Here is a 17,712-nt window from a genome sequence, read left to right as displayed (position 1 = left end):
ATCAGAAAGGATTGTCATTTTCATGCTGAGTCCCTCAGATGAAGGGAAGTTGCTGCAATTCCAGCACCACCAGCAAAAGGTTTTTCTTTGCCATTAAACAAGTGCACAGAAATTCACATCTCTTTTGTAATGCTCCTGTATCGCGTTTCAAAATATTTCTCCTTCGTTTTAGATCTTAAGTTTTAACTGAACACCGGGAATTTATTATGAAACTAAATTAAGCACCCACAGTAAAGTATTTTCACACGTCAAGACAGACCACTATGAACTTTAAAACCTCCCTCTTCTGCTTTATTGACAGGTAAATTGTTCAAAAATGTTTTCACAATTCAATAATTACAAAGACTTAGACTTACATTAAAAAAGTAAAAACCAGAAACCCCCAAAAGCAGTAGTGTCCAGCTCTAATTGAGCCCCCTTTATCAATAATCTGAGAAAAAAGAGCAAGTACTGTCAAACACTTAATGTAACAGGATTAAATGTTGACTAGAACACTCCGTTTAAACTAAATATAAGTGCACGTCCTATACAGTGTTTCAGAAAAGAACATTAGCCATTGGTATATTATCATTAGCCCATTTAAACCAAATTTTAAATAAGTGACATCCAACTGTCATAAAATTGGCACAGAAGGCACACTAGTGTGACAATGACAAACTGGATATGCCAGCCACTGAATTAATTACAAGCTTTTAATGAAACATGGTCACAAATCTTTGATTACTAAATGTATAATACATGGAAGCATGAGATTAAATATACACGCAAGACATCACCACTGGACGTGGGCCATAGCAAAATATACAGGAGTGTGTTGTGCATCTTTCTCCATGATCAATACTTGATTAATAATCATGGGGTCTTCATGCATGTGAGGATACAATTAATGAAAAAGCAGCACCCTCGCTTACACATCCTTCATGTTCCACTTTGGTTACCAATAAAATAGACTGATGTTTTAGTATAATACAGTCCCTTAGTTCAAGCAGACTTCAAGGGTAGTGTTCCTGCAAGAATGCTTGCTAGCTAAAAAAATGTAGTGTATTTTACACTGAAAAACCAAGGGAAACTACATCTCAGAAGAGGATAGCAGGAACTAAGAGTAAAATTTGTTTTCACAGCATTATTTACTGATGTCTTAAAAGCCCTGACTAATGATCATGAACGATAAGGACTAAAAAGCAGGGTAAGAGTAAAACGTTACTGGTAATAGTCCTATGTACAAGACTAAAAAGTTGGTAGAAAGATAGAAAGACAGTTACGCAGCTGAAATGTAATGGCTAAATGAGTTAAAAGGCCACAAAACTATCACCAACTTTCATTTGACTTCCTGATGATTCTGTTGATGCTGGGAACAACCTATAGCTTCCTATCATTCCCCTAAAGACTTAGGAAACAGCTACAGGAAAAAGGGAAAAGTATATTTATCTGAGGATGTAACTCAACCTGCTTGTATTTCCTATTCAGAGGTCCAAATTCTGTCTAAAAGGATTTCCTGCTAATGAGACATTACATCATTCTATAGAAAAATAATATTTCTGATACTGCTTAGTAGTAACACTATCAGTACCTCTTCTCTATTTCTTTTTCAGCATAAGAATCAGACTATTTACTGGTGGCCTTTAATCCTACTATGCAATGAAACTGTGATAGCTGTGCAGAAATAAAATGAATGAATCAACCATAACTTAACAGTGAACAATTTTGCATAAAAAGCTTGATCACTATTGTAGTAAAGGATTTTTCTTCATCTCAATATTTTGTATCTACAATCTGGATATATAATTATTCTTGTGCAACACTAGAGATTTAGCATCAGTCTTGGCACTAGCATCGGAGACAGCTTTGCCTTGCTCTCGAATACTCCATGGAGTAGTGAATGATCGAAGCTGGAACGGTAGGAGCTGTAGTATTATGCATCACAGGTCGACTGATCCAGTCCATCTAGTGTAAGCTGATTCCTATGTGGAGAATTGGGACTTGGGGGACCGCTTGGATTTGAGCTGTTAGAGGGAGTAGAGTGTTTGGTAGAATCTGAATCAGGCTGTTAAAGAGAAACAAAAAGGATTCAATTGTGTTATTTAAAATACTTTACACTCAGAAGCTTTCAAGGCACTTTACAAACATAATTCAGGTACTACAGTCGTTTTTACGTTAATTTACATCACGCTCACGAAATGAGGCCTAGGTAGAAGGAATGAGCCAAAGCTCACAGAAGTTAATGTGAATATTTCCATTAGTGCCAACAGGCTTCAGATCAGTCTCTTAAGTGACTTACCAATATCACACCAGTAAGTGGTAAAGTCAGGAAAAGAACTCAGGAGTCCCTGTTATTACTTTCCTCTCCTCTAGCCACTACAAAGCTTTTCCTGTTGCAAAACAAAGTTTCTATTCAAATGTAATTTAGGATTTTTCAGCAATTTTTTCCCAACTGATTTAAGTGGGCACAAAATAGGATTTGTTTGCACATATCGTGAACAATTTCATCCAAATACTTTCTCAACACACTGAAGAACAGAAATTATAAAATAGCTTACAGGTTGCATAAGCTTTTGGCAAACAATGGCCCTGGCAGCATGAGGAAGCCTGTGGGAAGTGTTTTGACTGCATGACAAAATAATCAGAGCATTGCCAAATATCAGGCTGAAAACCCACTGCAGAAATAAGTGTTTACAGGAGACTCCCTCCAGTCAATAACTCAGTTAAGACAGCTCTCTCCCATGGTCATTTTCCAGACACCCTACTGGTTGTTGGAACTCCGCCTCCAAATCTTGGTCCCCCCTCAGCTGGCCAGTTTCCCACTATTTCGGTGAGTTGTAACCCTTAACAGTACACAAATCTGTGGCTCATGAAAAGTTTCATAGGAAAACTGCTATCATCGCAGTCCGTTACTTCAGAAAAGGGAATTTAACTTTAGCTCATTGACTGAAAGGTGACATCGGTGAGGACTGCTGTTCACAAGATTTTGCCACTTCTGTGATATACCACCAATAATGAGATTATTCTAACAAGATACACAATTGAGTTCATGCTGTGATAAGGCAGCAAGCTATGCGAAAACAATGATAAAGGTGAAGGGTAGCGTTAGACCCTGATTTTGCATGTGTAATAATCTATTATATTGTAAGTTAAAATTCCAATGTAATAACCAATGTAAGATTTAACAAAAAAGTGAAACTTAAACACTTTTAAAAATTGAATATATTCCAGTATTTGCATCTACAAAAAACAGCAAACAACTAGAATATGGAATGTGAGGGGGGATCTAGGAAGAATATTGCAATACATAATGAAGTCAACAAGAACTGTAGGTGGTCAGCACCTCTGAAAAAAATCAAGACACTTATTAGATGCCTAAACTTTAGCCACCCAATTCACATTTTTTTGTTTTAGACTTGCATCTGAAGAAGTGGGTATTCACCCACGAAAGCTCATGCTGCAGAACGTCTGTTAGTCTATAAGGTGCCACAGGATTCTTTGTTGCTTTTGTTTTAGAGCGGCTCACCCAAGGCAACACGAGTCAGAGGGAGAGTTGGAATTAGAACTCAGGGCCAAGATCTTCAAAACTGACTACTGATCTTGGGTGTACAACTTGAAACATCTTAAAGAGGCCTGATTTCAGAAAGCACTGAGCACCTGCACTCTGAAAATCAAGTCTTTAAAAAGATTTCTTAAATTGGACACCCAAAATCACTAGTCACTCTCAAAGATCTTGGCCCTGGAGTTTATCTCCCAGTCACATTTCCTAATATTTCACTTGCACAGGGCACATAAAAGTATGTATACAAAGCTTGTAAAAAAAACGGCACTGATGACAATACAGGTGAAAAATCCTATTTCACTAGCCTGGTGAAAGACACTTGAATTTCATGCAGTTTATACTCCTGTGATGACAGGAAGTATCCACCTGCAATCTCTTTCACCTGCAGGTAAAAACTGGCACATACTGCAAGACCTGTTAAAAAAAAAGGTATTACATATTTTAGTGAGTCAATGCATCACTTGTTTAAAAGGTTCTTGGCAACAGTCCTCCTGAACCAGTGTGGAAAACTGTTTAGTGTGGATGAGACCAATTGGTTTCAGCACTGTTAGCGTGACTGAGTGGCTTCAGGAACACTTCAGCAATGGGTCAGCTTCTGACTGTAGACAAGAGTTAACCATAGCCACTGGCACATCCTTGAAGCTTACTGTCAGAAACATCCTTTCAGTGCTCATAGCTGACGCTGGCTTCACTAATTAGCCATTAAAGGCCTTTTGTGCTAGGTAGAATCTTTGCAGAAGGTAATGCAGAATGCAATCTTTTATCAAAATGTTTCCTCACAGGTACCTAAACTTTTGAGGCTAGGAAAGAAATTATATCGCATCAGAACAGTGCCAGTCACCATTTAATAAAAACTACTTTACCTCTTTGTCGAACTCCTGGTCAGTGTCGGACATACTTCTCAGAGGCACGGCTACTCCCAAATCACCACCACCTGCAGAACAAAGGCATTTTACGCCTCACGTTGAAACAATCTAAGCTTTAAATTAGAACAGACTTGCTTGTTTTCAGTCTTACTTGATGAGGGCCATGAAATGTAGGTTTTGCTTCTCTGCTGCTGCCGTGAAGGGTTGGCTGTGGGGGGACATGCTTTTTCGTCTTGGGCGGAAGGTAAGACACTCTGCAGCACAAATCAAACATATCCTTAGTCAGGATCTTTCCAATTAAAGCTCCTTTCTCATGACAATTCTAGCATAATTCGACAGCCATGTGTTCAGAACCATTACATAGAATGGTTTGTAGAAACAAAAACTCAATGTTCCTACTTGACTGCATCCATACAGTATCAGAAATACACCCCTTTCAAACACCCTCAACGAAACACAAGGAAAGGACTGAGCCACAAAGCAGACAGAAGAACTTGGCAGGGGCAGTGACATCACCAACTGCTGTTTTCCTGTCTCCTCCCGCTGGAGGGAAGCATACACTCCCCTTGTCTGGGCTGGTAGATAAGGATGAGAGAGGAATGCTGGGAATTTCAAAATGGAAGGTACAAAAGATAAAGATGCATCTTCACATCTCATTCTCTTACCTTTGTTTTATTTTAGCTGCTGACACCACAGTACATTTGTTAAATCCAAGTACAAAAATAAAGCTGTGAACACTGACTTACAAGCACGTTAGTCATCTTCCAACTGTGTTAGTTTTTGCTCTAGTATTGGCCAAGCGCCACAGCACACCATTCTAGTTCCTAAAGGTTTATAGCTACTCCTACCCTTGCTAAGGAGGCAGAGGAGGGACAGGAAGAGGAAGAAAGCAGAGGGGAGCCTTGCAGTGAGGAATGGCCATTCTGGAGAAAGATTTCTGCAGAGATAGGGCTCATGTGATAGACGTGCTCAAAGCTTGTTGGAGGTGATATCAGAGCAGAGTGACGAGAGGATGAGGGGGAAGGAAATTCATTCTGTTATTTTAACAAAACAAACAAGAAAAAGGAAGGGGGAAGACTGATTATTTACAAAATACTATCAAACTCTTGGCAGTGATATTTCTTTCTCTCTTTCTTTCAGCTTTCCATTTTAAAGCCAGCTAACACTTCCTTGCATAAGACTTAGAAGCACTATGCATTGTAGGAGCACACATTTCTTGAAACCATAGCTTGAAAGTGACTAACAGCTCTGAAAGATTTTAAATTTAATGCTGAAACCTTATACAGTCCATGTGCGTAGCTTTTCAGTCCAAAACTGAACACACATGTATCCCTCCCCATTATATTTATTTTACCAGTGGGAGATCCATGAGAACTTGCATTCCATCTCCTGGTCCCATATGAGCCACATGGTTGAAATTTGTTGGGTTAGAAATCATTTTTGATCTTAGTTCAGGGTCTCTCAGCATCTCTCTGAAAGAGAAACACTTCACGATTAATATTGTTTCACATTCATAATCTTTCCACTTCAATATGTACAAGCTGCTATGTAGAGATATTAAAAACCCTTACCGTCTTTGTTGTAATCTCTCTTCCTCAGGAACCTTGAAGACAAATCTTCTTTTACTTCTGGTTCGAAGCATTTGCTTTTTGCTGTTATCAGAAGTTTCTGGCACACTGAGGACAGCTCCTACTGTAACAACACATAATGCAATTACACACGTACATACCTTCAAATAGTAGAATTTATTTTCCAAAGCATATTGACTCTGTAAAGCACACACTGCATGTTTGAAAGAAACTGGATCTTACAATCTAAAATTTTGTCTTGCTCATGAGTTGGTGATTGTTTCAAGCTGATTGGTCATCCCATCCTAATGTCTTTCATTAAATCACTCCAGCGCTCCCCCAAGACGACTAACCTGAAAACTTGTTCTTGAAATATATAAGTCGTGGAGGTTCACAATTAAGGAGATTCAGTGTGCCCTCCACATTTAATGGTCTGATCTGTTTTGGAGATAAAGGGGGAAAAAATTAACCCAGCTGCAGTGTCCATTGTGAAGGAGCCTCCATTCCAAATCAGAGTTAATTAAATTGTGCAACAGAAGTGAACTACTTACCCTTCGTAGGCCAATTGTCTGAACCCATTCCATAGTGTTAACATCAAAGACATCAACGCCATATTCACTGTATACTGTAACATAGGAAGAATTGCAACCTAGTACAGACAAAAAACAGAAGTCAAGGAGTGTTCAACAAGTCTGGAACTGACATACATTTGAGCATTGCTGTAACAGTGTTATATTTTCAGCTATAAGAGGAGATTAAAATATCCAGTTTTTTAAGCCATCTCTTAAAAGAGAAAACACTACTCTGTACAGTTCATGTTATTTTGGTGAAAACAGAGATTTGCTGTGGCAAATAGCCACCAACCTGCAACTCTTATTATTATTAATTTTGGATACATTTACTACTTTTGACTTCAAATCTTGGTTTAACACTCTCAAGATGCTGTCTGCAGTCTGGACAGCAAGTGTCAGGAAATGAACTGCACTTAACATCCTGTTTAAGGCTACCATGTCTAAGGAAGCAGCTTAGTGCATTTTGAAAGTGATGCACTGACTATAACTATACACTGACCACATGCAGTGGAGTCCCCATGTGTGAGGTAAGTCATCAAGTTATGCTGCACATCTTAATGTTCATTTCCTTCCTCCTTCTATGGGAATGATTTACATGTGCATGTTGCTCTACCCAGGTTAATGGAACATACTTCAAGAGCTTCAAACCTCACCACTTGCTTTCTCTCTTTTTGAATCCTCTACATTAGATGTGTCAAAGAACTTTATTTTAGCTCAGAGAAAAGTAAAAAAGCAATGATCAGAACATCTTAGCACCAACAAACCTGGGCCTGCTCCTGACAAAAGTTCCTCAGAAAGAACAGCCATTACAGATCACGTGGTATTTAGGAGAGAAAAAAGATGTAGTCAGCTGGCAGGATTGCCTCAATAAATCGCAGAGGGTAAAAACCCTAACAGGGACACAGGAGTAAATTCCTGCAAGGAAGTGATGTGTGCTCTTGTAGATAAAAACATGATTTCTCTCAAAGGAAGCCTGGTGTAGCTAGATATCATGAAGTATGACTTCAGAAGAAAACCTTTCCAGAAATGACGTATTCAGACAGACACCTGCTCCACTCAAGTTAGTGTCTTCATGTGCCCGTCAATGAACTTTGGAAGATAAACATACTCCATCACTAGACATAACTTCTCCAGTAAGCAATCCCTTAGGATCGAGTACATTACTAAAGCAGAAAGAATCTTTTCTAGTTTTATGATCTCATGATGGGATAACTAACAGGAAGGGAGAGAAAGGCTTCACCAGTAACACACCAGGGCCAAGGCAAGGGGAGTAGGCTGGTGAAAATAACCAGATTTCTTTAGGCAGTTGAGCTTATGGCCTCTTCCCCACAACAATCTGTGTCAATGCCAAACTGAGAATCGAATGTGCAAAAATCATTCTAAAAATGCTTATAATACTAAAACTAAACAAAAGCCCTCCAACAAACCAGTGCACCTGGTTTGCTGAAACAGAGTTTTAAAGTAAATTTGCTGATTACATCCCATCTCTATGCCCTTCTCCAAACTCCTTTGTACAGAACCAAGTCAGTAAGGCAAGCAAATAGTTTCTATTCAGAATTAAAATAAAACAAACTATTAAGGTCTTGCAGTTTGAGGAATTTTACTATCAGCTGTAGCAGCTAGTTGACCCATTGGTTTAATTCATTATTTAAACAATGGCTCTTTTTTGGTCTTCAATCATTTGGAACATATAGTCATTGCTATTGAAGCTCCAAATAATTTTAGGGCTTATTATAAGCAATCAATGGAATAATGCTTAGAAATCTTTTTTAAGTCACTATGTAGTCCACCAACTCATTTGTGCCTCTTTCAAACCAACAGACCTCAAAATTGCAGCGGGCTGGAAAACAGGATACAATTTTGCATATTTTTGTAAACTTCCTTTTGTTTCAAAAACAATTGATACAAGTTTTATTACCAACTCTGCCCAAAAGCAATATTTTTCTTGAACCCTGTCACCTTCTTTGTTAGTAGCTGAAAACTCTGACCTACAACGTTCGATAGGTACTGGATTTGAAATGCTATAGAGAATGGCCTGAAGACAAAAGTACTTTTAAACCCACTGGCGGAGCAAAAAAAGATTTTAGTAAAGAATTTTACAGTTTATGTGGTCTTTTGCTATCCTACATACAGGTTACGCTCTTAATTAATCAGACATGAACTTATTTAAAAGAACTCGTCATAAGGTAATAGGTAATAATTGGAGATATACCAATCTCCTAGAACTGGAAGGGTCATCGAGTCCAGCCCCCTGCCTTCACTAGCAGGACCAATTTTTGCCCCAGATCCCTAAGTGGCCTCCTCAAGGATTGAACTCACAACCCTGGGTTTAGCAGGCCAATGCTCAAACCACTGAGCTATCCCTCCTATCCCTTATATTGTTGTTAATTTTTCTGTCTCCTGTGACTTCTAAAAACTGCTTTCCTACAGTATCCAGGAGTTTTCCACAAAATGGTCCCTATGTGGAAGAATTATTATTCTGTTAACTCATCAAAACTTAAAGCTGTAGAAATTGAAAGACAAAAAAAGCAAAATAGAATACATGCTGATTAATTTTAGACAAGTAAAGCAGCAACAGGGATATGGCAACAGAAAAACATATACATACTACAGGCAACAGGAGTTGCAGGCCACATTAGTTCCTGCATGCGTGACCTTCGACCTTGTGAATCGACGTACACTCCCATATGGCTGAAGCAAAGCAGGTATTCCTCATTACTGAGTTCCACAGCACAAAGGGCATCAAAAGACTGCTGTGAGAGGAACATAAGCGAGGGGTCATTAGGATTTACCAGGTTTATAGATTGTCCATCTCCCTGGATGTTCAACAGAGAGAACCCAGACTGGTAGCCAACACAAAGCTTGTCCTTGAACACTGCCATCCACTGTACATTTCCTGGAGCCTGAATTTCAGTGAATTTTTTATGGAAAGGTTTAGTTCTCTGAATTTCATAACAAAGAACTTGTCGTTTGACTGCCACAAACAAACAAGTCAAAGAGCTTTTCTTCAGTGTTCCAGTTATAATCAACTGGCAGCCTTTAGTTTCTGGAAGTTTCACGTCAAAGTTGCTTTCTGATCCATCCAGGGATGCCCACGGGTACAGGTGAACATGATGGTTCCTGCCACAGATGAGGATAATAATTTTCTCTTTGGGAGCAAGCTCAATCTGGTACACCTTCTTACAGTCAGCAACTCGGACTATCACTGCAAATAGAACAAAAGCCACCATGAGTAAAGGACAGGAGTATATGTAGGCCTGGAAGTATTACACAGTAATCAGAAATTTAGCCTTATGCACACATCCACTGGACAGAGACACCAGGCCCTGGCTCCAGGCTCTCCTTGCCAATTCTTAATCATACAACCAAGAAATAAACCACTCTAGTAGCACCCCCCACTTTTCAACCACAAAGTCACATAGCTCCAGCAACCCTCAGCAGCAAAAAACATAGGTAAGGTCTTGAAGATCTCCCTCCAGAGCCTTCACATTTCCTCACAGCTAGGGGAAAACAAACATGCCTCATGTGTGACTGTATGGATGCCTGTTAACGACTCCACCCCCAGAGAAAAAACATTTACACCATTAATAAATAGAGGAGAGAGATGGGAAAGGGGGGAAGAAATCATTTTTTTTTGAATGCCAAAGACAGGAAAACTCAGAGTATTGTGATATTAGACAATAGTTCTTTGACTAAAGTGCAGAAACGGGATGGTAGAGAGAACTAAAAAAATGTAAGAGTGAAAAATCAGCATCTGCATAATAGTGACTGGCTCTAGCAAAGCGTTCAGTATTTCATGAGGTTTAAATAGGCCAGACCAAGCAATTATGAAATATGGAACATTAATATATTAATATTTCATAGTAATGTACGTTATCTTATAAAACTTTAATCAATATCAGAGTTTTACTTTATTACTAGTGAAAACATTTAAGTAAATAATATTTATAAATAAAATTATTATTTTTTTAAAAATCCTCCTTTGGTAAAGTAGTCTGGCAAGGTATCTGGTTCTACAAATACCCCCCCAAAAACCTTAGGATTTTGGACCACACAAAATCAAATGTCCTTGTAGATTTTGCCCCACTGGCACAGAACACAATATATTTGCAGAAATGTTCTAAGAGGTAAATAGTAATTTCACAGTTAACCATGTCTTGCCACAAATAAAATGTAACTTTTGCTTGTTGTCCAAGCCTAGCTCTCATATTTTAAGTTTAATGTACTCATAAGCTGTTTACAGAGATCCTGGTCAGAGCCATTAGATATAACCAGATGTCAATGAATTTGCATTAAAAATAACAGCTGCTGTGGAAAAAAAAAGGATGAGAAAATTACTACTTATAAAAACATTTCAGTAAAATCCAGGAATTTGCCGTAGCGCACAGTACAAACATTTAATGCTTACACAGTTTGTCAGCAAATTAAAGCTAAGGCGGTATAATATTCGTACTCTGTACTACCTGTGATAATTAGTTGTACTAGAGAATCACTTTTAAATTCTTAATAAAATGAGTATGCTAATTACATATGTAACTTTACTCATGTAAACAGTCATATACTGAAGTCAATGGGATTACTCACGAGTCAAATTATGTTCGTACTTAAGTGTTTACAGGATGATAGATGTAGGGAGTATAATGAAAAGAGCAGTATTTAATACCACTAAGAATGGATTCTAAATAAATCTTATTTCACAGGCTATAAAACAGTTCCTCAAGCAGTGAAACTTATGAAATTTGTTCATATTCCATCAAGACCATTGCCAATTGCTGTCATTATGTAATATATAAAATTGCACGGGAACAAAATGTTCAGGCATTTCTTTTTCCAAGAAGTAGAACCACCATCTTTTGGAGAGAGAGCTAGAATAAATTGTTGTATATTTCCCCCTTTTCCTTTTTAAAACATTTTACACAATTCCACAGTGTATTTATGTCAGTATTTTCTTATAATACATCTTTGGCAGTAGTTTTTATTCAATGTGCTTCTATTAAATTTGTTTAAGTCCAATAAAAATAATGAATCAAGAAATAATGTACTTTACATTTTGTATTTATTGCTATATTTTCTGTCAAAGCATAATTCTTGCAATACTGCAAACTGAGTATTAAATAATTTAGAGATTAAGTTGTATTAGGAAGAGGAAATTAGATTTTGGATTGCCAGAGGGATTTAAGAACTTCACTTACTGTCTGATATTAACATTGGTGACCTACTTCTTGACACTGTAATTAAAGTACTATAAAAGAAGGTAATTAAAGACCTGTCCCTCAGGGAGTGTCAGGACACTACTCTGGCACACCCAGTCTTTACATTTTTCTAAACTATTAAAGTGTGCCCCTGTATCTTTTAAATCTGCACAACTGCATATCACGGTCTCCAACACCACTTAATTCCTCCATAGCTTTTAGCCAACTGGCTTTGAAGGGGTGGTTAGCTACTATTGTGAGATTAAATAGAAACAGACCTACCATATAGTTAAGGCTGCAAGATCTTAATGGACCACAAAAGCGAGATGTAATATCACCTACCTTTCTGGTGGGAAAGTATCAGTCTTGTACCAGTTTGTTTATAATGCCAGAGAAAACAAAAGTTGGAGATGGAAAAATGCAAGTGGCGGTAAACTAACTTTTAGCATGTATCCCTCCCCAGAAGGATATTTTGTCTAACACATATAATTCAATTTATTAACTAATCTGTTCTGAGCATAGACATCACTTGCAATACTTTACAGCATAACGAGGTAAATATAACACTGCCATGATTCTCTCACAGCCTTACCACTGAACTATTTGTGCTTTGCAGTTTTAAGGAAAAGGGGCAGATCTCAGGATTACTTACCACTGAGAAGCAGCAAAGAATCCTGTGGCACCTTATAGACTAACGGATGTTTTGCAGCATGAGCTTTCGTGGGTGAATACCCACTTCTTCGGATGCAAGACTTGCATCCGAAGAAGTGGGTATTCACCCACGAAAGCTCATGCTGCAAAACGTCCGTTAGTCTATAAGGTGCCACAGGATTCTTTGCTGCTTTTACAGATCCAGACTAACATGGCTACCCATCTGATACTTACCACTGAGAAGTCACCATGTTCATTTCCATTAGTAACCCTCTCAGTTCACCTGCCTTCCCTGCTGAACTAAGGTACACTTCCCCCACCCCTGTTTTGCGTGTATGTGTCTGTCTCTGGAAAATCAGGTTGCAGGGAGAAACACCTCCACTTCCTTAATATACTAGCTGTGATGGCTGGTAATTAAGGGCTAAACCCCAACTCTGCCTGGAGTAAGGCTGCGCAGGATCTCACTGAAGGGCTAAGTAGTAGTCTTCTTTCCACTGTGTTGCCTGGGCCTACTGTGTACGTGTGCTGCTAGCCCTGGCAACCAGCACTCCAGAAAAGGTCAGAAACAGCCTTGGCCAAATCCACTTGCTGCTACCAGTGTAAGAGGAAAGTGGAGGACAGCCCTTAGAATGAGAAGGAGGAGGAGTGGCAGAGAGGGGCTCTGAGTAGGAAGCTGTAGGGGAACCTCAGTGGAAAGAAGTAGAGGAAGATAAGAATAGTAGGCAAGGAGAGGTCCAGCACCTACAGATTCACCACTCTTTTTGACTGCCAGCCACCAACATAGACTGGAATGTTAAGTCAGTGGGAGCAGGAATCAAATTTCTTTTATTGTGAGGCAGGAAAAAAATGGAAGAACATTCAAAAGGCATGAATAATAGAAAGCCTCACAAACCTAACAACAGTATTCAACATGCTAGCAAAAATATAAACAGCAACATCCTAACATCCTGTTATATTCCAGTCTAAATTATGACTGTGCAGGTTGGAACAAATCAGCCTCCAGGTTAACTTATTGAAGTTACCAGTTTTCTCTCTCAATTCATTCTACATAAACCATGTATTTTTCTTCAATGAGTGGCTGGCTAGTGCTGTGTGCTCTGAATCCTGGAGCTTCAGGTGAGGTTTGTGTCACCTATTATGCCCAGTGCGTTGGCCCCTTAATTTTAGGCAGCCAGCTAAATATAATGGTAATAACCAAATTAGTGTTTATACCTCACATTAAAATTTCCATCTTTTGTCAGTTAACTGTGTGCTGGTATAAACTACCCATGAAGGGCTATTATGTAATCTATATTAAAACAGCACTAAAATTTATGGAGACCATTATTCATTATGCAATTACTGTAAACATGGAGATCTAACTTACCATCACGGGTCACCTCTACCACATACAGTCCTTCTTCTGAACCAATTGCTATTCTATCTCGATCTAAACAAGAGGGAAAGGAAAAAACAGATATGAATCCAAGTACGTATAACGTTAACTTTAAAACTATGCTTGTTCTCTTGCTGAAATAGCCTTGCAGAAAATAATTTAAAAAAATAGTTTTATGCGATGTAAATTTATGCTTTATTTGAGATAAAGAACACAGTGTGTTAACTATTTTGCTCAAGAAAATAAGCAAAACAATAAGTACAACCAAATGGTATAGGGCTTTTCTTTAACCACACTTTTTTTCCCCCCTAGTGAAATCAAAATTATGTAAGTGCTTCTTACTGCAAACAGAGTTAGTATTTTGAAGGGAAAATTAAGATTAGCATTTTAAAAAATGTTTCAAGCCATCAAACTTCTATGGGAAGAGATTCAGCCGAGGAATTTATTTAAGGTGTCGGCACATTCAAAATTGTTGTTCACCTTAAAGTTATAGCAGTGCACACAGTTAAATGTAAGGTTAATGGGAACATACCTACAATAGCAGCAGCTAAACTTGTTTTAATAAGAGGCAGTGTACTGTCATAGGCTTCTTGTGGAATATGTACAACTTGGTTTTTAAGTCTGTTTTTGTGCAGGATAGATTGCAACCCCTCCAGGATTCCAACCCATTTTCTCTTTTCATTCTCATTTTCTGTCAGGATTAGTAGTGAACAGGTCTTTGAAGGGAAGCCTAAGAGAGAAGCTGTCACCTTAACAGCCAGAGAAAACAAAATTAACACCTATGCAACAAACACACTCTCTATATAAGCAGGCGTAGCCAAACTCTTTTTTGTGACTCTTTTACAGTTAAAATTTGGCTCACAGAGCCCCCCTCCCAACCCCAGTCTCTGCCTACCAGAGCTTGGGGCTTCTCCCCTGCAGCAGGGTGGTGGTGCTAGGTGCTTCTGCCAGAGATGATTGGTGCCTGTTGAGTGTGCGCATGTTGGGGGGCACGATCTAAAGGTTCCCCCCAACAGCTTGAGTCACCCTCTCGGGCATGCCCCTCCTCTTATTCTCACCGGCCTCTACCTGCAGCTCCCAGTTGTTAGTTCCACACGCAGGGAGAGGCATTGGCAAACAGCTGGGAGTTGCAGGGAGGGGTTACTGCTTTAGCTCTGTGGGGAGAAGCAGCAGCAAAAGCAGTGGCTCTCTGCAGCTCTCAGCTGTTTGCTGCTGCCTCTCCCCACAAGCAGCTCACTGGCTCCAGCAGCTGCCATGCAGTGAGAGGGCCTGACCACACCATGTGACCAAGTGGCACCAGCAAACCCTGGGAAAAAATCGGGGGGGAGGGAGGGGAAATGTGACCCCGCCTCACGCCTGCAGAGGTTGAAGCCCCAAGCCCTGGCAAGCGCACCCCAACTCTCCAACTTCTGAAGATTGTCGTATGTGGCTTGGAGGATCAGTAAGTTTGGCCACCCTGATACTATACAAAAAAGAACTTATAAAAGAGTCCTATAAGTATCAGCTTCAAGATGTATGTAAATGGTATATAACATAGTATGCATCTTACATGCTACACGGAGCACCATAACTACTTTTTCAAACAATGCCGTCTACAGTGATAATATTCAGGGCTTTCACACATTAAGTTAATGAATTTTGATCCATAGATATGAACCCTCCCCGCAAAAAATCTACATTCTATTCCCCAAATGATCTATTTTAAGGCATGCTAGTAATGGAAACTTGTCTTTCCTGTACTGGAATCACAGTAGCATACAATAATTCTTCCTGAAAAACAAACCTTTAATTCTCAATTGATTTCTATTGAAAAATGAATCCTTTTTGTACATTGAAAAAGATGCATTTAAATTGCTATGAACTATACTGAACTTCCACAATTTTGTTGCTTACTGGTATACAGTATTTACAATATATATACCTGGACTGAAGGAATAAGTAACTCATTTCTGGATGAAAAGTTATGGGAGCAGAGTCTCCAGCCCGGACATCTATATTGCAATTTTATAGCCCCGCAGCTTGAGCCCTGTGAGCCCAGGTCTGCTAACGTGGGCCAGCCATTGGTGTTTTATTGCAGTGTAGACATACCCCGAGGGGCTGCGGCCAGGTCCTCTGTATTGTTGGCAGAAATGACCACAGACTCAAATTTGTGGGGTTCCGAAATCATGCCCACATTAGAACCTAGGTTAGAGACTAGTTTTCCTTTTGAGAAGTTTCAGCCACTAGTTATCCAAAGTTTCCCCCAGAAATCCGCTACCCTCCAACTGCAAAGATGCTACTCATTACTTTGCTAGGGCATCTGCTTGTCAGGATCAAAATAAAAGCGGTCTTTCAGCCACTACAATGGATGCCACAGACATGGCAGAAAAAGACGGTATTTACCAGTAACTGGAGGTTCTTAGAGATATGCAGTCCCTATTTGTATTCCACACGTGGGTGCGCATGCACGCCATGCGCCTGAGTCCGGAAGTGGTTCTTAGCAGTGTCCATTGACCTGCATGCATGCAGTGCATCCCCTTGTGCTTGCAACTGAGGGTATAGAAAGCAGTTTGGGTTGATGCCTCTCCAGTCTCCCTCTTACCATTGTGCAGTCCAGTGCACAGCAGAGGGGATGGAGGGTGGATAGTGTAATACAAAGAGGGACCATATATATCAAATAACCTCCTGTTACTGGTAAGTAACCTTCTCTCCTTCTTCGAGTGATGGTCCCTATATGTATTCCACATGCGGGTGATTTGTGAGCAATGGCTGGTGTGGAGACGGGTGCAAGGATGTGACAGGAAGTGCAGTCTGCAGTACAGCTTGGCCCACAGCTGCATCTGTAGCCACCTCTTGTGCAATGGCGTAGTGGGTTGTGAACGTGTGGACAGAGCGCCAGGTTGTTGCATGACAGATGTCTTGCCATGAGACATTTGCGAGGCAGGCTGATGTGGCTGCTTGTGCTTGCGTAGGGTGCGCTGTGACTATCAGGTGGGGTAAGTTGGATTGTGTGTTGCAGATGCATCTGGAGATTCATTGGGAGGAGAGGGCTTGGCTCTTGGATTGTTTGGCTATGGCCACAAATAACTTCAGTGATGTGTGAAATAAGCGAGTCCTGTGGAGGTAGAATGCTATTGCATGATGGACATCGAGGAAGTGCAGGACTTTGTCCATGTGGGAAGCATGTGGTTTGGGGTGGAAAAGTGGTAAGTGGATGCACTGATTTAGGTGGAACTCGAACACTACCTTTGGGAGGAATTTAGGGTGTAGTCATGAGGACGCTTTGTCCTTGTGGAATACAGTGGGGGAAGGGGGAGGGAGGAGGAGGAGAGAAAGGCACTGAGCACAGCCTGTGGACCGGTATAGAGCTGAGGGCGAGACCTGACATTTTGAGAGCAAGAAGGTAGTCAAAGATGATTAGTATAGATGTCGCACAAAGCGGGTAGTGATTGTGGTGAGCCCATAACATGAAGCATCTTCAGTTAGCTCGGTAGTAGGCCCTGGTGGATGCTCTCCTGCTCTGGTTGAGCACGTGGTGTACCGGGGTGGAGCATGCTGTTACCCTCGAGCTCCATCCACTTACCAGGCCATGAGGTGAAGACGGGCAGGACCGAGATGCCGGATCCGGCCCTGATCTTGTGTGAGGAGATCCAGGGTGCTTGGAGGCAGAGCGGTGTGTGTGTGTGTGTGTGTGTGTGTGCGTGTGCGTGTGCGTGTGCGCGTAGTCTGAGGAGGTCCGTGAACCAGAACCGATGGGGCCAGAAAGGGGCTATGAGTACCAGTGATCCAGTCTTAGCAGATCTTGCATAGCACATGTGGTAGGAGGGAAATGGAGGGAAAAGGTATAGCGGAGGTCCCCTGTCGGGAGAGGAGGCGGGTGTCGACTTGCAAGTTCTCCCCTATTGTTCCCCTGCAACAATAAAGGGGCAGCTTTTGACTCTCACGAGTGGCAAAAAGTTCGGACCGAG

At 40.3% G+C, this 17,712-nt stretch overlaps 1 protein-coding gene across 1 annotated transcript in view; it reads right to left on the bottom strand.

Moving 5' to 3' along the window:
* Positions 1–262: 262 nt before the first annotated feature.
* The window catches only part of CDC42BPB (CDC42 binding protein kinase beta), a 115,673-nt gene continuing 98,223 nt past the window's right edge, over positions 263–17,712 (bottom strand). The window contains exons 28-37 of the mRNA XM_039533488.1: positions 14,298–14,514; positions 13,757–13,819; positions 9,156–9,752; positions 6,527–6,624; positions 6,329–6,413; positions 5,979–6,099; positions 5,762–5,879; positions 4,559–4,661; positions 4,405–4,475; positions 263–2,044 (exon numbers count right to left, since the gene is read on the bottom strand). Coding sequence (XP_039389422.1) covers positions 1,913–2,044; positions 4,405–4,475; positions 4,559–4,661; positions 5,762–5,879; positions 5,979–6,099; positions 6,329–6,413; positions 6,527–6,624; positions 9,156–9,752; positions 13,757–13,819; positions 14,298–14,514 — 1,605 coding nt within the window. The 3' untranslated portion in view covers positions 263–1,912. The remainder of the gene's footprint in view (positions 2,045–4,404; positions 4,476–4,558; positions 4,662–5,761; positions 5,880–5,978; positions 6,100–6,328; positions 6,414–6,526; positions 6,625–9,155; positions 9,753–13,756; positions 13,820–14,297; positions 14,515–17,712) is intronic.

The sequence above is a fragment of the Mauremys reevesii genome, linkage group 4, assembly GCF_016161935.1.
Source record: "Mauremys reevesii isolate NIE-2019 linkage group 4, ASM1616193v1, whole genome shotgun sequence".
Lineage (NCBI taxonomy): Eukaryota > Metazoa > Chordata > Testudines > Geoemydidae > Mauremys > Mauremys reevesii.
This window is presented reverse-complemented; position numbering and strand designations above follow the sequence as displayed.